The 23,615-nt window shown below is 36.5% G+C and overlaps 1 protein-coding gene across 3 annotated transcripts in view; it reads right to left on the reverse strand.

The window, feature by feature from the left end:
- Nucleotides 1–129: 129 nt before the first annotated feature.
- Nucleotides 130–23,615, reverse strand: part of LOC135163833 (uncharacterized) — a 77,129-nt gene continuing 53,643 nt past the window's right edge. Inside the window, exons 3-6 of one of the 3 annotated variants that reach the window (XM_064123686.1) lie at nucleotides 7,740–7,923; nucleotides 7,435–7,618; nucleotides 3,810–7,185; nucleotides 130–2,935 (exon numbers count right to left, since the gene is read on the reverse strand). In XM_064123686.1, coding sequence (XP_063979756.1) covers nucleotides 3,867–6,431 — 2,565 coding nt within the window. In that variant the 5' untranslated portion in view covers nucleotides 6,432–7,185; nucleotides 7,435–7,618; nucleotides 7,740–7,923 and the 3' untranslated portion in view covers nucleotides 130–2,935; nucleotides 3,810–3,866. The remainder of the gene's footprint in view (nucleotides 2,936–3,809; nucleotides 7,186–7,434; nucleotides 7,619–7,739; nucleotides 7,924–23,615) is intronic. The other 2 variants (XM_064123694.1, XM_064123677.1) reach the window with 2 other exon arrangements.

The raw sequence follows: 23,615 nt of genomic DNA on the forward strand, positions 1-23,615 counted from the left end.
GAATACAATGTCAATGACTGTGTTGGTATTATTTCAATTAGAATTCACTCCGTTGGTATTAATCATGTGGCTGTTGTGAGATAGATATATCTAGGCATATTGGAGATATCAAATAAATGAATGAGCAGATGTGTTTTACTTCACTTCTATTAATTTTGTACAGGTAATATACAATTGGTTTTCCTTTCTTTGCGCTTTCTCCCATTCCTTAAAATAATTCCTTTCCATTCCATTAAAATTTGAGTAAGCAGCTTTCCATTTTTTCCTTTATACCTCAGATAATTCTGAGGATATTCTATATTAGAATACGAACGCTTGCTTTTTTCCTAAATCGGCTTGAATCACACGCATAAGAAATTTAACATTTCCACGGATTGGATTCATTCGTTATTTGTTTCAAAATGTTTTTAATACTTTCTGATAAAATTGTAATCATAGAAAAGAATGGTAAAGTAATAAAAAATAATTTAATATTCCACAAATGTTATGAATAATACTCCAGCCGGGCTAAATGAAAATTAAACTGGTCTCGATATGATCAAAGGGCATGGAAGAAACTAAAAATTCATGGAACATCGAATATGCGAGAAAATTGTTTAGTTTCATAGAAAGTCATGGAAAGAATTACTGATTGCCCGGATTGAAAGAAAAAGAGTTTTCCAAATGCGGAGGAACACAATCGAATCGTAAACGACAACTGGCAGTTTTCCAACTAATTGAAAAAAATATATATAAATGTCATAAATACATTCTTCTTCTACCTATATAAATTAAGAAATTAAAAAAATCACAATTTTGTAATGTACAAATTTCTATGAATATTCGTCTTTCATTTTCTGGACGTTTTCTAACTGAGATAATTATGAAATCCATCGTAGAATCTGTAGTTGAGCGGTAAAAAAAGAAATAATATGTCGAATTAATGAATTGAAAATTCCTAACTCCTCACTTTGTAAATTTATGAGATATTATTTCACAAAATTGTTATAGTAGGGTAACCTGCGCAATAGATGGACACCACCCAAAAGATAGACGTTCGATTTTCGGATAAGAAAGTATGAGATCGAACGCAAAAAAAAATAACCAGTTACTTTGCATTTTCAACAGCTATTGTTATTTTTAATCTCGCCATGACAGTTTTTTTATCAAGTTTATATGTCAATTATGAAACACAGTCATAAGAAAACACAGGATAATCTCATTGGGCGTCCATCTACTGGTTAGTTCATTCGATTTTGTAAGATTTTCGTAGCGATCGCAGTACCATTTTGTTTAAACTTTTTTCTTACAAAGAAAACCTATCTACAAAATAATTTTCGGAGGTGTTTTACACCCATTTGGAATCTTTTTACCGCTAAACTGTTGAAATTTTGCCAAAAAATTTGCGAAATTGATTATCCTAATTCATTTACAACTGTGGGTATTGAAAAATGATAATTGCCTTCAGGTTTGTACCACAATATTCTTAAAATACAAAGATAGGCTGGCCAAGTTCGCGTGAAGTATGATAATAATCGATAACTTCTTGTCATTCATCAAATTGCAGTCTTCTGGTACATTTTTTGTGTTGATATTTCTACAACATTTAAAACGTCTCTTCACCATCGCGTCTTCGTCGCTTTACATAAAACTTAGACTAATAAATTGTTCCTTAACGTATACAATTGGACAACTTAAGCTCGTAATCCTTACGAACTAACTAAGTCTCACATTTTTAAGGACTCAACGATAATTTAATATCGACTGTACAATTTCTTTATCGTTTTTTCGGTCATTTAAAAAAATTCATTGATCTTTGATGTTGAAATTGGGTTTTAAGATTATATAATTTCAAGCTTGGCGGATTACTCACTCGATTTTCTTTACGGACTGTGTATTGGACCCGGTGGCCAACTTGATAACACAATGAACTGTTCCCATAGGGAATCAGCAGAAACAGATGAGACTAACGATTCCTTCAAGATCATTTGCAAATTTCGAGAAAGAAAAATAATTAAATAGGAAAATCACTGAGAAAACTTTGTTCTTGAGAACCATTTAAATTTTGAGATAGATGTTTTGACATTTCCCTCGAAGTCCATTAACTTTGGAGATATTGGCAAAATTCCCGTCAGAAATCCGCAAACTCATCTCTTTCTCATTTCGATATCTTTCTGTTTTAAAAATATATGAATGCTTCATTGTTTCTCTTTGAAAACAGATTACTTGAAAATGAAAAATATATGGTACAAACTAATAAATCAAATGCGCAATAAATAGGAAATTAAAATACACTTCAAGTATTGTTTTTCAATGAACTGAGGAATAAGTTATGCGACAAGTTTCCTGTAACTTTGATGAAAATCTTCATTCGTCATATGTCATTAGGGCACATCCAATCACTGTTTTACATCAATTTCATTTATGTTTCCTTATGTTCATGCATTTATTATGTAGTTATTTCTTTGTCGTTTAAAAATCACAAGGGTCGTGGATTTAAGTACCGATTGCCCAAGATAGGAATTCAAATTCAAAGCTTTAATACACTATCCATATTTAAAGATAAGAAAATGTAGACGATGTTCCTTGGCTATACGGCTTTATTCAATAGTATAACTTTCGATTTTATTGAATAAAATTTCAATAGTTCAGCAATATTAATAAAATCGAAAATTTATACTTGGCGGTCATTTGGACTCATTTTGGTTTTCCCCATTTTTGTTAATAGGGGGAATGGATATCAAGCAGCGGGGCCGAGACAGGCGGGCATTATTTCATTAATCTTCTTAAAATTAAATCGTTCGAATTTTATACATTTGAAAATATATTACACTTATATTTAATATTAAATTATCTCTTCGAATTGAGTACGTCGGATGGACAGAGTACTGCTAGTAGTTGCTTTAGTTGACTGTTCAGCTCGTACTATGACGTGTCTGGTGGTTGCAGGGAAAAGCTGATGAAACAAAAATTATAAATAAGGAGTTCCGAAATTCATTCGTTAGGTATGCAAAGTATGGTCAACGATAACACGGTCCAGCACAATCGGGTCAGCGGCTCAAGCCAAAAAAGAAATTCAAAGAGTAAATAGCTTTTGCGCTAGCAGAAGCTTTTTTCTACTAGGTTTGGTAGAAAAAAAATATCAAAGTTGTGAACAACCTCGAAATGGAAATATTAAAAAAAAAATTAGATGTCTCATTTTATACTCAGTACGATAGGAAAAAAAAATCAGGATGTTAACGAACCATTTGGTATCCAATTAGATTAAGGATTCTTGATAGAATTACGATCTTAGATTAGCGAATGCTTCTTTAAATCATAAATTTCCCTATATTCGTTTTTATCGGGTTAATTAAATTTCCCAACTACTTCAAGACATCGCGCAATTGTGTTGCACCGTGTAATTAATATCAATCATCAACGGGCTTGTCCTGGTAGGAAGAAAGGAAGTGGAGGAGTAAGAGAGAATATTAAATTTATATTGATAATTGTTTTGACTTCTGTGAATATAAATTCGAATGAGCCTTCCCATTTCCTTGAATATCTAATCATTCCAGCAGTTTATGATTTTTTCTGAAAATTTCCACTACATGAGAATTAGAATAGAAGACATTTTCAAGAAGAGGATCGTCAAACAGTTTAGAGTAAACAGGCCAATTTCTGTATGGTGCTTGTAATCAAACACCCTTGTTTTATTAGGAAGTTGTGATAGTCCAATTCAGACCATTCTTTTATTTCCAATCCCACCACGAAACTCGAATTTCCCTCAATCGTCCAGTAATTGGCCTGTTCACTCCACTTACGTAAAAGAACATCACAAAACGACTTACATTTCCAACAATTGGCACAGGCGCTCTCCACTCAACGCGTGCCACTTTTTCCCCCTTCTACGTATTATTATACAATTGATGATGGCTCTGATGATGTCCCTGAATATGCTGTCTATCATGAGGATGCTGTAACGTGTGCATGTGCTGATACTGGTGCGGGTGCTGCTGTGCATGATGCTGTGCAGCATTATGCCTTGCACTGTACCTCACACTGCCGGCCAATGAGCCACCACCCCTGCCATGAGTACCCGCAATACTCTGTGTATCGCTCATCTCATCCTCCTCAGCGCCAAGTGTTCTAAACCTAACAAATCCATCCTCAGCCACCAGCATGGTGGAGCCAGACGCTGGGGCCTGTTCGTGGAGTCCCTGTGGTGTATGCCTTCCCCTGTTCTCTGACCCCCTCAGTGTTTGGACCCCATTGCCATGTCGATTCAACGATCCCCTTCCCTCATGTGGAAAATGTCCCATGGTACCGCTTTTTCTTATTGAGTGCCTCTCAAATGTGCCCGAAATATTCAAGTGCTCAGGTAATGTATTTAATGGAAAACTGTCATCATATACCTGCTTTCCAGTTCTCATTGTATAATTCTGTATAGCCTGATTGGTACTACAAATTGCTGGATACAGTACATCGTCCATATTTTCGGTGCTGGTGGAGCTACCACATGGAAAGAGGGCGAATCCAGAGTGTGCAGAATGTTGTTGCATTTGTTTCTCTCTCAGGGGATACTGGGAGAGGCTAGCGACCCAGGCGAGTAAACCGCACATTGAAAGCTCGATAAGTCTCACCGAAAATTGCCAGCCCCACCACAGCCATGGATAAGGTTGAGCTTTCTCTTGTACACCAAAGATTCCATAAAGTTGAACGAAACCCATCAGAATGAAGAGTAACGCTGTTGCTATTGTAGTGGTAATGGCAGTACCCAAGGCAACAGTTGTTGGATCACTGGTTACATGGGAGCCCACCGATTTATTAGTCGTTAAATTGATTTGTGATCTTACAACTCTGTAGACATACATATAGCACAGTCCAAGAGTAACGCAAACCACAATGTAAATACACTGACAGACTAGGGGTAAAATCCTGGCATCGTCTTCGTATCCCAGAATGTGAGTTGAAACATGTAGGGAGAGACAGAGTACAATGTGAATCATTGAACACAATCCCAGTGTCATTGGGGATAAAAATTTGTTATTCAATGACGGAGCCTCTGAGCATTTTGCCAGATGAAGTACTAATGTCGCAAATGCTGTGGACAGTAGTGGAGCTGGAAGATACATAAGTATCTGTGACAATGGCCTTGACAACGATTTCCCAAGGTTGTAAGCATCGTAGAACAGGTGAAAGCACCTGAGTGTACATACTGTGGTTAGCAGTAGATGAACAGTGAGGAAGTAAGATTGAGTCAATAAATTCGTGGCTTCATTAAATCTCACTATTTTGTAGATAGAGTATAGGGCCATGAGAGTAAACATAATGGCAGCTATGTAGACGTGGAGAGACCAGGCTATTCTCCATGTGTTCTCCAGGGGATGATGGCTGTCAGCATGAGGAACAACGTGATTGTGATCAATTGGTCTTTTTGATGGAGCAGGTGGTTGAGGTTGAGGATAAGGCAATCTCTCTGCATCGACAATCTCTATTTCTTCCATCTTGTCATCGTCCTCGCTGTTATTTCCATTGTTATCACCAGGCTCTTGCCTCCTTGTATTTGGTAGATTAAAAATAGTAGGCCTTGTCGCTGATCTAACGGCACTAGTTGTTCTTATCGTCATAGACGTCGTACTAGTACTTCTCTCTGTTGTAGAAGCTGCAGGAACATTTTTCATTGGTATTTTTGTTGACAGGGGCTTTAATAATATCTCCGGGATATCCTGCTTCCTTCCATTGCTACCGGAGAGGATTCGAGAAATACTGGGATAATGCAAAGTCGGAACAAAATCATTGCTGTTGTTCTTTCTCTCGATTTCCCCCGAAGGCTCTGGCATTCTCTGCTCCTTACTGGGTGTGTTCAATGCTTTATTTCGTGTTGGAGGCTTTTCAGGTGTCTGAATAGGCGCGTGAAGAAGATCAGGTGGTCTTATGGGGATTCTCTCGTGTGCTGGAGTCAAACTAGGTGGAGGAATTGGTCTTCTTACGCCCGAATAGTTTTCTGAGTTAGTCCCACGAAGTGTTGGCTTATCTGCAAACGGGTTCAGATATTCTGGTGGAAGAGGTGGAGTGAATGGGGCTCTTGACGGGGGAGCATAGGAGGGTAATTCGCGATAAGGGGGCGAGACTGTTGCACGGGGAATTGGGTTTCTCATTGAGGGAATTGAGGGAGTGGTGGGAGATAGGGATGTTGATGATTTTGCAGTTGTTGTTGTCAAGGGAGAGGGGACGGTGGAAAGGGTTGTTGAGGCTGAGACTTGTGCCTCGTAGGCTGGCACGCTGCGTTTCGTCGTCGCTGAACTATGAGCGACTTTGTTGAAAATCGCTGCAATATTCTTTTCCAGGGCTGTGTGGTCTAAATTGAAGACTGGAGAGTTTGGGCCAGCATCGGTAGAACTCTGCGAGTTATCGATCGACGACCAGATGAGGAGAATCAGTAAAACTACTCGTGACATTTTTCTACTCATTTTTAGTTATTTAGAATTGTTTTATATCTTAATGATTGCACGTTTTTCGTGCAACTAAATGTTTAATTGTTTATCTTGTTTTTCATTTGCTCTAGTTTGTTTAGAATTTTCTTCATTTGGATTAAGGACACTTTGAGGAAAAATAACAATTTTTTTCTGTTTTTTTTTTTTTTGTTATTTTATGTGAGAGAACGTTCAGAGTCGTATGGAAGCTGGTATTCCCAAAGTGAAAATAAAATGTCTTTAGCAAACGTGTCACTGAAAAACTTGGCTTCCCTCGTTGAATCTATCTCGAGAGAACGAGAGAGTGAGAGAGCGAGAGAGATTGTGACGAGTTTTTCGGTGCTTTCTTTCTTTTTGGCTTTTTCCTTAAAAGTTTGTTGTGAACTTTTGTCAACTTCTTTAAAAACAGTTTTCAGGTTTCTGTACACGTTTTGCACCTCTTGTAATCTCTTACTGTTTATGGCTGATGGAAGCCAAAAAGTGGCAACTGTTTTTATAATTATTTTTAAGATTTTCTTATTTATGCTTCTTTGCTTGCTGATGATTTGGGCGCTAAACCTCGTTATGATCGATTAGCAGTTGATTTTTTCTTATCTCTCGTTTACTTCAATGGCGATTATCGGTTTCGATGCTTTTATGTTGAAAAAACTCGAACTTTCTCTAGAAATGATTAAAAAGTAGGATCTACTTCTGTCGTACTACTTCGATGGTTTTTCAAGGTGCATAAACCTCCTTCTTGAGTTCTTGGTACCTGGAATTCGTAATTTACAATTAATATAAGTATTTAAGTTCAGGAAAAAATAAACGATTGTACGATTTTTAATTGAGTTCAATCAAAACTTGTTTATACAACTAGTTGTATGAACAAGGGGAAAATTAAACTTGACTTAACAAGAAATCAACACCCTAACGTGCATAATTATAATGATTCTAATTGAATGAAGAAATAGTAGATTCGGGTTGAAATTTCGTTAGAAAAAACTATATATTTAATCCTTACCGAAAGATTTTGTTTCCTATTAGATTCTTGGTCAATTCTCCGTGCCATTTCGCCTGAGCGTGGTAATAGAAACGGAAAGAAAATAATTGTGCCCTTTTATTCCGTGATATTGGGAGACAGATACCGAATTGGAATTCAGGAATGATTTACTGGTCGATAATTTCCCTCACAATTCTCCGCTATTCTGTAATGGAGAAAAAAACAGATTGCAATTAGTATTTGCTGATTGCCCTAAGTAATTCTGAATCATTTTCCATCCTCCAATGAAATCTCATTAGCTTAATCACTAGGTTAATTGCACTTGCCAACATTTCTTAATCACTCGACAATCTCCAAGTTTCATGTAATAAGTAACTGAAGAGCGGGATATAATTCATTTTATTTTTGATTGTCGGACGTGTATGACCTTTCGGGACTTTTACATATGGTCCAGCTCTCCCTCCATCTCCTTATCAGGGTCAGTTATACAACCGCAGACGAGCAATTTCACTGCAGAAAAAGTAGTCAAAGGAACGTAGCACTATCAATAGGTAAAAATTTTATATTATATATTTGGCGAATGGGAAAAAATGATTTGAAAATTTGTAATGTTGCGGTCGCTTTCGTTATCCCTTAAGTGTCCACCTACTGATACACTTGGATATGTTTAGATGACTGCAAACCTCGATCCTATCATCTCTAATGACGTTGTAGGTAATTAGTATGTACTGTATGCGTTTTAATATTTTTCTATTCACTCAATTACGTCTGCAGTGAAGAGTTTTAAACGAAATTATCGTCGTACGCAATTTTTCGAACGATTTTCATCAGTCAGAGTGCAGTATTTGAGGTCACACGATACATTACATACTGCTAATTTCCCAGTAACTTATCGATAGCTTTCCACGAAATGGGCAGATATGTCTCACACTTTCGTGAAACCCATTACACAAACCTAAATACTCCACTCTGACAAGTGAAAATAAAATACGTCTGTGCAATCTCTCTTGTATCTTTCGTTCCATAATGACATTCAAGAATATTATTCAGCAATACATCATGAGCCCTATCCGATGTGTGTCAACTCCCGAAAAAAAATTAATTGCCAAGAATAAATGACCGAATATCAGATCTATTGATTTCAATTAATCCAATGAAAATCATCCACTGGACACGATAAATTGTCTCGGATTAAAAAAAACTTCTCTCACCCCGGGATTTTCTGATGGAAAACGGAAGAGAAATTGGCTGGTCAATAAATAGAAATTTCCCTCGTGGCGGATCATCCGGAAATGGGAATGAACAACGGACTGCTTTCGCAATGAATTGCACCCCAACACAAACCTACATCTACCAGCATCTTTCTTCTCACTTCGTTGCCCCTTTCATCCCCCGTCCGTCGTTTCCTAACACGATTGCCGTCTCAACTCATAAAAATACTTCTCGATTTATTACGTGAGTTGTATCAAAGATTATTCTACACTGCGCGATGGTAACTCGGTATTCGCGCAGTTGGAGGAAATTATTCCTTCAAATTAGTTCTCTGTAGAGTCAGGTATAGCATTCATTCAGATTTTTCTTCATGCCAAGACAATATGTTAGGCCACATAGTATAATTTTCATCACTTTCAAATTTTAATTAAGCCCTATATCGAGAAACTAACAAGATCAGAGATTGAATTTCCGTGATACATCCTCAATAATCTCATGGAAATGAGAGATAATACAATATTTCGAGTCATCCGATGTGCGAAATACAATTGCACTTGGCCATTCAGTATTTCCATTAAATAAATTGAATAAGCCTTTTTGCTCTCCTTCTGTGAGGGTAGAAGTGGTGTTTCAATTGCCGTGATATAATCATTTGAATCCACTCTTCATTGAATTTAGTTCTACCCTGTAACTTTGTCACTTGAGTGATAATTTTCTAAAGAAACACGTTCGTGTTTCTGAGGTGAGTCAACTCCTCTAGGTTGCAATCAAGCCCAGCTGGCGTAGGCACCGGTTCCCCCTTGGCCCCAGGCACGTCGTCATACAACATACGGAAAATAAAGGCTCCCTTGAAGCTCTTCAATGAAAGAGACGGGGAAAAAAAAAATGTGGAGGGAAACAGTACGGGATGGTAGAAAGGAGAACACTGGCCCCAGAGGCATTATGCAAGCAACACCCCATCGAGAAAACTAATCCCTCTTGCTGGTAAGACGATCCTCGGAGAGTTGTCTCCGTTTGGCTTCTTTCTTTGTTCTTCACCTTACTGGGGTTTTATGTCACAACCCTAAACATGTCAACGGTAAGGGGGTGATATTGGTGACTTCATGCAAGTTCATTAATTCTCTTCTGTGTAACTGATGAGTGCTCTTGGGAAATTTGAGGGAAGTGTCTGGATGTCGTTTATCCTCGGGCTAATTATTTTTAAAATCTTGAGTGTTTGAGGGAAGTATTCACTTCCTGTTGTGAAATTTTCAAGCGGAAACTGAAGAAAAACCTGGTCATATTGGGACCGTGCATCTGTAGTTTACCATACGGTTGGAATAGCATTCAATTTCCAATTCTTATTCTGTTCCACTTTATTCGAAATCCGAGCGAGGTCGTGTTGTGGCTCAGGAGGCGAATGGAAATCAATGTGGTATACTTTCTCAAGGGATTTTTGGTAGTATGTATGGACAAACTCCAGTGCATGACATTTGACTTTGTCCCTATTCCTCAGTCGGTTCTAACAATGGTATAGAGGTCTTTGGCAATGCACATGTGCATAGCCAATTGATATCAAGAATAGGAAGGTGAAGGACGAGGGACGAGGTAATCAGAGATACCATGTATGTGCAGGACTTACTATTTTTGGGCGTTACGGGGACGGAATGAGAACATGACATAGAAAGGGTGGAATACCCCAATCTTGTGTTAGTGATATCTGACAAGAAGTGTCAGGTGATGACGAAAAACGTATATATTACCATGGAATTAAGCGGGAACCATAGATCAAAATTCTGTATAATCATATTCAGATATGTACGTGGAGAGTCGGTGATTCGTCAGTATTGACTGAATTCATGACAGTGAAATTTTTAGGCTTTCCAGTACTCGTGATCATTGATGATATTTTTTTAGAGATATATTGTAAGTAGATTGTAAGATGCATAACGTTCAATGTGTTGGGTTCTTATTCATTCCACCCACAATCTTTAAACGCAAGACCGAGAGGTCTATACTTTTCGATCCAATAGTAATGATTATGGTCGTCTGAACTGGCGTGATAAATCGACATACTTCAAAGATTTAATGCACATGATTTTGCAAATATTCAGATTTTTTTTCAGTTTATCCGGTTTCTTGATTTAATGAGTCCTCTTAACATCATTCATTTGTGGCGCAGAGAGGGAAATAGTAAATATTAAGCCACGATCCGTCTGAGTACGGAATCGCTCCCCGATAATATTTATTAGAATAAAAGACATGTGTGAAAAGTTCATTAAGTTCTCAGATTCATTTACTGAACAGAATAGGAAATAGCTACGTAATATTTTTAAGAAGACTAATCTTGTAGAAACTTTCGAGTTTATTGTTCCTAAAAAAAAAATTATTGGAGGTTCAACAATTTTCATGAGGCTGGTGAACTATATCTACGTTCCATTCCATGAAATTTCCCAATCGTTGAGGAAAAATTACGGTACGAATTCTTCTCCCTCACCGTGACGAGTAATCAGTGGGATGGTTAATTTTTACGAAATAAATCGTAGAGTTTACGCGGCGTTTCATACAATTTCAGTTACGACTCACATTTTTTATTGAACGTTTCACTTCGATTAAATTTCGAAACGCAATTTTTACGTTTTTTTCCGGTAATTTTTATTAGATTTTTCTCTCCGTGCAATATTTTAACCCATAAAATAAACATAGATAGACCAATTAAATTGTTTACAAAGAAGGTCCGGTAATAAAGTTTTTGCAAGCGCCGTTCTTCGAAGATATCAGGGAGAGAGAATGAATGGTTGTTCTCTTTATAACCCATCTTAAATTACTAAATGAATAAATCCTGCCTATAGACAACGAGACCTGAATGACGATTGAAGGACAAGATCCCAGTATTTAACCACTTGAAATTTCATCTCACTCTTTCAGCAGTTCTCCAGTTTTATCCTGCCAAAGGTACATTCTTTCCATCTACTCTTGGGGCTATCGGTGCCTTAAAATTGGGAGACAGACAATTGGAAACGTTTTGGTGAAAACGGGAATTATAGAAACCCCGGGAATGACCACATAGGCCACACTATACTTTAGGGTCATTCTGGTAGTGGATTCCATTTTTATTGCTAGCAAGCATTAGTAGAAATATTCTCCCAATGTTTTTCAACTTTTTTTTTTGACAATTATTTAGAAATTACAGGGGTATTTTGACTGCAGTTCGTCCTAAACCCTCTTGGTATCTTTGATGATGGTGTGGAAGTTGTTAGTTAGATGTCTTTGCTCTTTCAGCTGCGCTACATTGGGAGATATAGTACGACACATAATGCATGTAATTCTATTTCTCTCCATCGTAAAATAACCGACAAATCTTATACCTTTGGATCTGGCAAATTAACTGATGAATATCTGCCAAATTGCCCATCGATTTGAAAGTGTAATCCAGTTTTTTCGGAATTTGAATGGAAGGTTCAAACTGGGATTTTACAGTTTTTGTGATAGCATTAGTGCAATGTTTGTCTTATTCTGATTTCTTATCAATGATCATTTTCTTCCGAATTTTTTATTAATAAAAAATATTCATTTAATATTCATATTGAATATTAATTTAATGAAGCAATGTTCAATTGAGCTTGGCAAGCTACTCGTAGCCAATGCTGGTAGGTCACAGGTATTGCCATACATCAGAGTCAGTGACAATGTTGATAGAGAAAAATCAATTGTAGGATTTTTTGTTTTTTCGTGGATTTAATCCGCTTGAAAAATGCAATCATTTTGATGCGAACGCTTTACAATGACGGTCAAAGGGACCTCTGACCCTTTTTTCAACTTCATGCAGCCAATTGCAGAGTAATGGATATTTTTCAGATAACTGACGTTTCTCTCGTTTTCAATCGAAGGCGCAATTACGCAAGAGCCTCTGTCATAGCCGTTCAATATTCACACTAGGGCATGAAAACGTAAAAAGAGAGTAGGATCGATGGTGGAGGATAAAGCGGGTTCTATTCTTCTACAGACAGCATTCATTCGAAGACATTCAATTACCGGATTCTGCTCGATATTCAGTTTTGATTAAAAAATTTGCACTGAGGGAATTGATCAATTTCCGATAGGAACAGTGCGCATGGCGGTAGAAACTGCACGAATATCCAGAATTAATGTACATTTTTAAAAAAGAAGTTATTGAGTCGTGCAACAAGTCCAGTCAAATTAAATTCCTCATTGTTCTTCGTGACTTTATATAATGTAGTTTAATGCCAAAATTTCTGTAGTCTGGTTGTCCCACAAATGTCGTTTCTATGTTCATGGAAATTGACCAATATTCTATTACAATATTTCGAAATTAGTTGATCATTTTTTTTACTGCGCTCTCTTGGTGTTTTTTCGAAATTAAAACAACAATCCCACTTTAATTCTGGTTGATGTAAAATTGAAGGCAATTAAACACCGCATTGTCAATAAAATATGTCATTCAGAGTGAACAATTAGGGTAAATATGCCAGGTATATTTGGATATGTATATGTGGATTATCCCTGACATTTCAATAGCATCGAAAATTTTCCAATTCAATGTAGAAATTAAACATCATTTTCCACTCAATTTTCCATGGATTAAAAAATTGAGGGGAAATTGTGGCTTGTATTTCGAGTTAATATTTTTTTTGTCGTCCTGTAGAATTGAATACGGCAATCCCATTAAATACTCCCGCATTAAATTGATCTCGCCCTCTCAAATTTGACTCGCTGTCACATCACTATTTACCATTTTTCGACGATTATCATGTGCCAAAGGTAATGATCCCCCAGTTAGCAATTTCATCCTAGCAGGTTTTAATGTCGGCATTGCAAATATAGAAGACAACTGGGAAACACAACGTGTACCTGGAGACAGCACTGCATGAGCATTAACGTGCCCTCAGACTGAAGACATTCAATTACAAAGCCAGTCTGTATTCGATTAAAGCACCCCACTACTGCTAACACTCCACACGGAACAAATGAACCAACGCAACCCTCAACTTAAAACTTGTTGCTGTTTCACTGAGTTTACCATACATTGCATGTACTTCCAACATGTACACAAAGTGCAGTTGTTAGTAGGAAATTTCAGGTGATAATGATTTCGTAGATATATAATATTACGAAGTACGTGTGGCATCTTTGGCCTCTTCAGGTAGTGGCTGTCTGTCAGTTTATACAAAACTATATAATTGAAAACAGAAATATTATTCCCATGTGACCCACATGTCGACTGTTACCACCTTCGATTTAATTTTTTATAATTCCCTGAAACGCGTAAAATAGCGCCTTAGCTTTGTTGTTTTTGTAAAAAACATGACAAACATGAGTGAAAAATATTTGTTAATAAATTAGCAATGAGCTTTCAAATGATTATTTATATTATTTCACTTTATTTAACGGTACCATCATCGTTGCTCTCATTATCATTACCGATCTGAATGTTTGCAATTTTATGACCTTTTGCAACTCATCGATGAAATGTTTGCAGAAAAAATATATTTTCCGGCTTTTTGAATCAGAAGGGGTTGATTGTAACCCAAAAAATCCGAAATTTAAATTTGAATGATTACAATGCTTCCATTCGGAAGCGAAAAAACCTGTTTCCTAACTATGTACTTTGACGATTAAGATCCGATGAAGGCTGTAATGAATGGCTTGTGATGAATGGAAAGAAGAATTCCTCTTGATATCGAATAAAGCCCACAAAGAAATTGACGGGAGCATTGTTAACGGCGGAAAAAGGCCTAGTTGGGTTGACGACCACCTTCTCAACGGTTACCCTCCAGCTGATGTCATCGATACCCTTAGAATATGTGTCAGCTCTGCCAAGCGCATAGCAACTCCAAGTTGATAAGAGAGGAAACCGAGGAAACTGTTGACGACATTAATGTTATGACAATCACCGCAGGAGATCATGTGGCAATGTCTAAATCATCTGAATTTGCCACTGATGGCATAGTAATCGCAGGAACTTTGTACCCGTACAAGGCGAAAAAAATGAAGTTTATAAAATAAAAAGAAATGGAAAAAATACGTTTTGAAACGTAATCTGCAAGCCAAGTGAAATTCTTGTATGAGACGTGATTGAAATTGTACCCATCGCCACGTAAATTCTATGATTTCTTCCATCAAACTCAACCACTCATCTGATGGCTCACCGCCGTGGGGTAAATCGTTACATAATTTTTCTCCAACGATTGAAAAATTTTCCGAAAGGGAACGTCAAAATAATTCACCCACTTCCTAGAAAATATTGAACGTTTAAAAATTTTTTTTTCTAGTGATAAAATAAACCAGCAATTCCCTGAAAATTTTCTGCGAAAAATATTCAGTGAAAATGTCGTGTTTTGTTGGGGTATGAACCTAAAAATTGACTGAACATTTTAGTTTCTCTTCTATTCCCTTTCTAAATCGTTGAAAAAAAAAATCACGAATGGGAATTGCATGAATAATCTTGGAAGTTTTAGTGAATATTTTCCTTCACGTACGTCTAGACATTCAGAATGATTATGCAGAACCACCAGATTTACAGTGATGACATTTACCTTTACTGAGAAGCAATTCCCCCATTATGAGTCACATATCGAAGTGGAATAATTGGCTGGTGTGTCATCAAAGCAAGTTTTTGTATGGGTCACTATTAGATAGTGAGGTGGTACTTGAAATTGAAAAATGGAAAGAAAACATAGCCATCTCAATGGAACCGCCATCAACAGAACAATATTTTTGATCCAATATTTTTTGTTGCACTCATTCAATGAGGAGCACTGACAATAGCTAAATATAACAATGTATTGGAGAGGCAAAACCTTGACAACAGAAAAATCTTTCGTGTCATATAACGCCCCTTCCACGATTCTCAACGAATGGATTCTTAATGAACGATGACTGCAGGAATATTTGAACATTTGAGTTCTCAAACATCTTTTCTTGGTTTATTACTTAGTCATGGCTGGTCGATAACAAGATGTTTCTTCTGTATATTAAGAGATTTTTTTCCTCGAATTGTTGTTATGACAAGAATAAAAGATAAATTGTATTCTAGATTTTTACTATTATATTCATGGGTGGGAGAGGATTTAATTGTTATATTCTGGGTTCCTATTTTTATCTTTCATTTTCTCATTCAATTGGTAGAAGTTTTAAGTTTAAATTTTGTGTTTTCATCATGATAAGCGGCTCATGCTCATGCTTTTTCTATTCACTTAGGCCATGGTAGGGATGTTTTACGATCTTTTTCCCCAGCATTTCGATGTATTTCCGTCTGAATCTTTAGAAGATATTACTTTGTAATCTTTATGGGATTCGTAAGGTTCTTATATTTTTATAATGGACATTGAGGACATTTATGAAATGAAAATGAAGAATGTGTAAGCTATTAAGTTGCCATATGAAATACTCCTCTTTTGACCCTTGAAGTCCAAGTGGCTCTTATCACAGCCTAATCTGGAAAGTCGTTCAACTTACAAGACGGCCACCTCGAAGTTTCAAAGTTTGGGGGAAGATATAATATCTACCATTGTTGACCTATGAATTTGTGGGTTTTTGTCTAACAGCTTATCAAATTAAATGCTGCAATCCTGAATATTGCCATAATGCTTGATTTTAACATTTAAATTGTCAATTATTTTACGAGCCAATAATTCAATTTGGAAAATTGATGATTTTGTCGATAATGAATAAAGTTCTGTCTCGGAATTTTATATTATTTAATTCATTGAAACGTGAGAATGATATATAACCAATTATTTAATTCATCAGCAATTGGAAATATTCCTCATTTTTTACTCGTTTATACATTTCATCATTTTTTAATTGTCATAAATACATTAAAATACTCAATCCAATCCAAAAATGCTTCTAAATATTTAAAGAACCAATATCGATGGCCATTCCAACATCTAATAGTTTTGAAAACTTGTTTTTCTCCAATCCCTCGCCGTGAAAGGAATTGGAAATTTGAATTAGGAATTTGAACTGAGCATTTTGATTAATCTCCTGATGGTAGTACTCGTACAGTTAATTCCCGAGAAATTTCTACAATTGGATATATTTACATGTGATTCGATTAGCTGTTGAACTTTCGAGAAACCGTATATGCACCAAGGGGATAGTAATACCTGGAGAACCTCCGTTTCGACCTAAAGCTTTTGAGGAATTTTGGCCTAATAAACGTTGCAGTAATCAAACGACACTGATAGATGCCTCTACTATTTTCAAATATAATGAAATTTCTACCTGATTTCTACCTTCCTTTATAAAATCCCATCAAGTTAATTGACTCTCAGAAATGTGCAACAAGTATTTACCCAAAAGCTTTCTTACTAAGTAAAGGGTTTTAGAATTAAGGTAGAAGTTGTTGGGTGCTTTGTTGGGATGAAACTATGGGTTGGCTCCCAGTAACCCGGTTAGATGTCAAATCATGGCAAACCACACTTCGCAACGTGGTAGCACTGCTGTATTATTTCAAACTGCCAGTTTTAGTATAACTTAACAATGGAGTGGATTTAGTCATTCGCAATGAGGGATTCTATCCATTTAATGGACGTTAATGTGATAAAAAGGGGCCAACAGTTGTAGAGCACAACTGTTCCAATTTACAATAACAAACAATCAATACTTTGATGAGTATTTGCTACTTTTCTTATTAGTGTACTGATTGTAACGATGAAAGGAGAATAATTTAATTGACATTTATTTGTGTGCAAACTTTTCAATGACTCAACATTGATTGGCAACACTTTTACCGAGCATTAAGTCTCCCATTTTAATCTACCCCGCCTTTTAGCCCCGGCAATCCAATTGCACTAGTGCTTATGCGTAAGTCTGGTACAATTGTATGGAGTTTAACTACGGGTGTTACACCGCAAATTCATTTCCACCAAATGAATTAACATCGCGCTCTTTCTCGGCATAATCTACTTAGATAGTCTTATGGGACTTCATGCAGAGACAGGCAAATTTTTGATTTGATTTATTCCTCGGCTTCTCTCTACGTTCGTTTTTTTTCCCCATAGTTTATTAAAAAAATATTCTTCTAAATCTACTAATCATCGCGGGGAACGAATTATATCAGCCTCATTATCACATTGAACGTCCACACCAGTTTATTTATTTACAACCTGATTTTCCGCAAGGGTTTTTTAAATGGCCAGAGGCTCTCACCCTGATTTTATTTAACATTTTGCATGTGAAATTTATTTACTTGATGTCATGATAAAATTTATCTCAAACGCAACAACACTTCTTTTTTGAAGAGAAACATAATTAACGTAATTACATTTTTTTAATCAACCTGAAGTTTTAACAGTGCTTTGATTTTACCGAACAAACATATGAGGGTGTTATGAAGTTAATTAGAATATCACCGCTTCAGTAGTTTATATCTATCATGTATGCAGCCAGGCAGCATCTCTATTATATTATCGGAATTTGCGGTGTCGCTCATTCGTGACACTTGCCCAACAATCTAATTATGTTAGACTTGAATTCCATACTATCAAAGTACTCTTCTCAACTATAGTTTACCTCAACAATGCGCTATCAGAATCCCTATACACGCGAGCAAAATAATTTTACCCTGTGTTATATTTCAACCTCGTTTGTGGCTGATTAAAAAAATTTCGTTGACAGTATGTTTAACGATTTCAATTATAAGTTAAAAAAAGAAATGGAGATATTGGAATAATGAAAAATGCTAAATTGTCGATTTCGGCACCCTCCCCTGCTGTTCTTGTCCATATTATTCCTTCGACTCTCCCATCGCTACTCTTATTCTTCAATTCAAGAGGCAAAGCAAACCATTGGGGAGAAGAGGAAATTTGTTTGGTTGTGTTACATCACTCTTATTGTATTTTGCCCTACGTCTAGTAATCGATTTGATATTCTTTATCCCAAGGTTTCCCATCCCACTGGGAAAAAGCTGTAATACTCTTAGGGCCCCAGAGAACTTATTTACTCTGTCACAACATCCTCGATTTATCTCCGAAAAAATAATACAATAAATTTTTTTGTGATGTGTTTTTTAATGGAATTCTTATACGAGCAACAGAAGTTTCCAATATTTATATTTATCAGTCATGTGAGGTAGAACATGTGAAGCAATGATTGAAGTTCTTCTCCCCACATTTATTTTCCGTCTGAGATACCAACGTATTCATAGTCAGGAGAGTTGAAAAAAAAATGAGAAATTAATTTTCAATTTGTTTATGTCCTACCAATTCATTAAAACGCAAATCCAAACACCGAACGCAGGACGAAATATTATATCTTATTTAGTGATGGCAATGATTTTCTCGGGCTTCATAGCTGCCTCAAATTTCATTCGATTTCTGCAGAACTTTTTCATCCCTGCAGATATCGAGAACCATTTCAAGGAGCTAAACCGGGCACCCTAAGATTTTTCCAGAAAAATAAAGGAATTTTTCCTTGTCGATTTATATTTTTTATTGCGAACAACCTCCTATCCCCTATAACCGTTTTTAGGAGAGATGATTTTGTCGCATGTATCCTGACATGAGAAAAAATCTCGTATTAAATGTCGGCATAAGCCCTTTTCGTAGAGGATGGAATGTGATCAAATATGAGGTCATAGACATTCCGGGGAGTAAAATGGTCGAAATGATTCGGGAAGCCATACTAGCCTCCTAGCCACAATGTTCCCTGGGGCAATCGATACTATACCCACCTCATCCTGTTCTATATCCCGAATTTCTCTCTGTCCTATCGCTTCGCGACTTGCACGTAGATCCCCTATAAATCTACCACCCCATACATTTTGTCCTCCGGAATAATAAAAATAAATAAATAAATTGTGCGGATCTGCTGATTTATATACATTAATATTTTCCTATATTGCGTTTCACAAGCGTGTTAAATATTTAATTGTAAACGCTGCAACGTAATTAGTTTTATTCCTCCGAATGGAAGCTTTGTAATCGCAATTTTTTTCCATTTGGCGATTTTCATTGGAAATAGCGAGAAATGTCACAATATGTGATAAATTCGGCGTTTAAAAAATGTTTGTATGCGTGTACGCACACCTATGGTCATGGTAGACACAACAGCTTTGAAATTGGATCTGCTAATGTCTATTTATTCTCATTTTTTAATTTTTTTTTTCTTTAACGAGAATTTTCTCGTTAAAAGTACAAGTAAATTGTGAAATTCACGATTTATTCCCACTTGAAACCATTCGAATTCACTGAAATTGTTTCCGAGACTTGAATGTTTATGAGAGTGACCGAGGGACGACGGGATAGTTTGTAGATGAATTTTCTTAATACCATAAAATGGTATAATATAATGAATTAATCATTGAGTGGGAGCTGTTACTCCTAAAAAACATAGGGATAATCTTCTGGTTTTCCAATGAATGTTTCATCGTTATCTCTCCATTGGTAAATGATCATATGATTTGTCATTTGAGTCAGGGCCGGAAGAGCTTTACGAAACGGGTATCACGTCGGTAGGTATCCACAGACGGTCAAGAGGCTGGATTAATACGCAGGGGAGTGTGAGAGAGGCAGAGGACCCGGCCGTTCTAATTGGGTCCTTGACGATCTCTCGAGTTCGCTTTTACTCGTTAGTGGAATTGGCGTAAATTACAGATACACCGACTTAGAGTGTATATAACGTTTGTGAGAGGGAAGAGAAATTACTTGAATTTTTGAGATTCACTTGGATCTTCCATTCCCTTTCATGCTGTCGATCCTCTTCAAAGCTTCGTCAGACTCAAGTGATTCATCTCTTTTCATTTTTCTTTCTACAACCTCTTAATTACTTCATTGGATATACACCTATTTAGCAATTGATATAGCTGTATAATTTAATTTTCTGAATGTCTACACACACAGTTACAGCAAAATTTAAATACGTAACATTACATTAAACCAGAAATATTTTACGATTATTTACGGGTAGACTATTAGGAAAATTGATTGAAAATTTCGGAGAAAAAAATCTATCAGAAATATCGGGAGAATTTCATAATTTACATGAATTCCCCAGTGAAAGTGAACACGCAAAACCAAACTGATTTAGCTTTCCAAAATATTGTTAATAATTTCCGAAATAGAGTAAATACTTATATCAGCAGATGTTTCATATGATTTCCGAAGCTGCTCTTATGTTCAATAGAAGTTCGCAAAATGCAGTGGAACGTGAATTCTACCGCATGTATAGGGAGAAAGTGTGGGACAAGAAGGAACGGACTGAAAAGTTATAAGAAATGAATCAGAATATAAGATTCAAAAATTCAAGATCATACACTGTGATGTCAGAAAATGACAGTTAGTTTGTTCTCCTGTATTCTATAAACTTTGTATAACTGAGTGGAAACGATAAGGTTGAGAACTTGTTGACAGGAGTTGGTCATACGTCGACCGAGAGGAAAGTTCGACAGCTGGGCGTGTTCGGCTAATAATCGTCGCCTGGGCAGATAGGTAAAGGTGTCCCACCACCAGCCTAATTTCCACAAGGGGATATAAATACTGTAGGGAAGTAGTCAACCAGGTTAAGGTGAAATATTACCCCTGAATCTATTTGAATTTTGTAAATGGTATTTTCTCCTGTAGTTATTATTATTTATTTATCAAACAACTGTATCTATACATATATATTTATTATTGAGTATGTATTCACTATGTTTCATTGCGGGCTTTGACATTTTGGTGACATCTCTGTTCCCCTGGTACAATTTAGATCTGATGAGACAGTTATAAACTTATAAATCAATTGAAATATGAACTTGACTTGGAGAATTAGAGAAATATAAAGTTCTAAAAAAATCTACACTAATTAAAATGATTAGAATATAACAATTATCATTAAATGTTTCTTTAAACAAGTGGGTAAAGTAATTTCATAGATGGCAATTACATTGAAGGAGAGCACATAAGTCTGAACATTGATATAACCCAAGGGCTTTCGCTTCTCCTTAAGTCACCGTAATTTTGTTGGTATCTTTTTTGTAAATCTTCTTTCACGTCATAAACTTGATTCAGGATAATTCCACTATTTCGATATGTCCTCCAGAATTTAAATAAACAGTTGCGTCAGCTCAACCCGGTTGACTTCTTTATAAAATACCTGAATGTGAGGAATTTTTTGGAACCGCCACCTGCTATACAACCGGAAAAAGGCTGTTGAATCCCTAAGACTATAAGATGGGAATAAAAAGGGTCCTACGGGGCGGACCCGGGGACTATAATATAAACATCGGAAAGAATTGATCCCTTGACGACGCAGACCGAGAACTTCAGTCTAAACGAATAATAAACCCAGGGATGAGGATCTCCTTCAAGAAGTAGAGACTGTCAGTTCACCTAGCAACGCGAACGAACGAAGAGCTTCGATACCTCAATTGACCTTTTATTCAATATTTTCCTACATGTTTGCATCACTCATAATAAATAGGTTGACGACCTTTTGCGAAATGCTAAGTACTCGGCTAAATTGAAAAGATTATCTGGCCTGGTTATTTCAGGACAAACCCTTCAAAATCCTTTCCACACTAATGATTAAAAAAACGCTGTAAAATTATGTTTTAGAGTTGAAAATTTTCTTGCGTTAATGACAGCAGTTACATATAATTTTAAGGTCAATATCCGCATCGAATGATTTTTTTACTCCTAACATGAATGAATAAACTGTTTCGCTTCTCACAAACCAACACGATATCGATGTTTCCCCCAGCCCTTCTGTTTGATATAAAACCTAAAAGGTTGAATTCTGACCGTATGTTTATGCGGCAGCCAAGCCAACGAATGAATCAAGCCAAAGGAATTCCGCTCCCCCGTAGCGTTTATCTTTCACTTTCGCGTTCGCGCTTTATCCTCGCGACTTCAACTCCTTTCCCACCTTCTCTTTCCCGTCAAAGGATTGCTTGGCCTATGAAGAGTCAAGTCTTTGGCAAGGCGAGTGAGGAAGACTGTGTACACTTAGTTTCCCCACTCCCTTCCTTCTTTGTGCTCATCTCATTCCAGTGTTAGCGTGGAAAATATACAGTACACGGATTGTTTGTGTACGTCCATCTTCTTTCATTCCACACCCCTCTCTTATCTCTCAACGCAGGCTCTTCATACTTCTATCACTTCACCGTTGATCGTTCTCTTTGTTGCCATGAGTATTCTCCCTGACTTTAACTACAGTCAACGCCTTTTCATCGAGAGACTGCAACGAGTATTTGTGCATGCGCATTGATGTATACATATTGACAAAACGTTCAAAAAACCCGAAATGGTCGATTTTTCACGAACTCGCAATTTTTTTCCCTATTTTTTTCCAATCGATACCGATAAAGGGAACTTTTCAATGAGAAAATGGTACATTGAATGATGGATTGATAAGATTTATCCTAACTATAAACATAAAATTAGATTATTCTTCTCTTTTATGTTCTCGGATTGTTTCGTATTTGTCTTCTCTCTGAACCACTTCGTGAGATTAAGATCAACCAAAATTATTAGATCGAATTATAAATTCTGTATTCGAACAGCGAAGTGTCAAAACGAGAAAGGGTGCTTTTGGCTGTTAACCAGTGTCTGAATACTTTAGAATCTAAGAAAGATGTCGGAATTTTCATTACAATCTTTCTTGAGTAGTTAAGTGAATTCGACAACAATTATAATTACGAATATTTCACCATTCCCCTTATGAAACTGGAAGATAAGTCAAGTTAGTTTGACTTATTACTTCGTTACTGATTTGGAGCCGCCAGAATAGAGAATAAAGTATTGAAGGATGCAGTTCAATCATTCAATGGAGTACCAAGAATGATAAAGTCCGCCTTATTGCCAATGGATTATATAATTGGCGCTATTTAAAAGCCTAGGGGCGCTTGAGGGACAAAATAATCCCTCTATTTTACTACATTTTTCTCTCAGTGAAACTCCACCCGTCCCCATAGGGCTTGGAATGTACATTCTACTATATGATGGTCGTCTCTTCTACGAAATAGAACCGTATCGGATGAAAGTAGTTTCTGCTACGCTTGGTTG

The sequence above is a fragment of the Diachasmimorpha longicaudata genome, chromosome 1, assembly GCF_034640455.1.
Source record: "Diachasmimorpha longicaudata isolate KC_UGA_2023 chromosome 1, iyDiaLong2, whole genome shotgun sequence".
Lineage (NCBI taxonomy): Eukaryota > Metazoa > Arthropoda > Insecta > Hymenoptera > Braconidae > Diachasmimorpha > Diachasmimorpha longicaudata.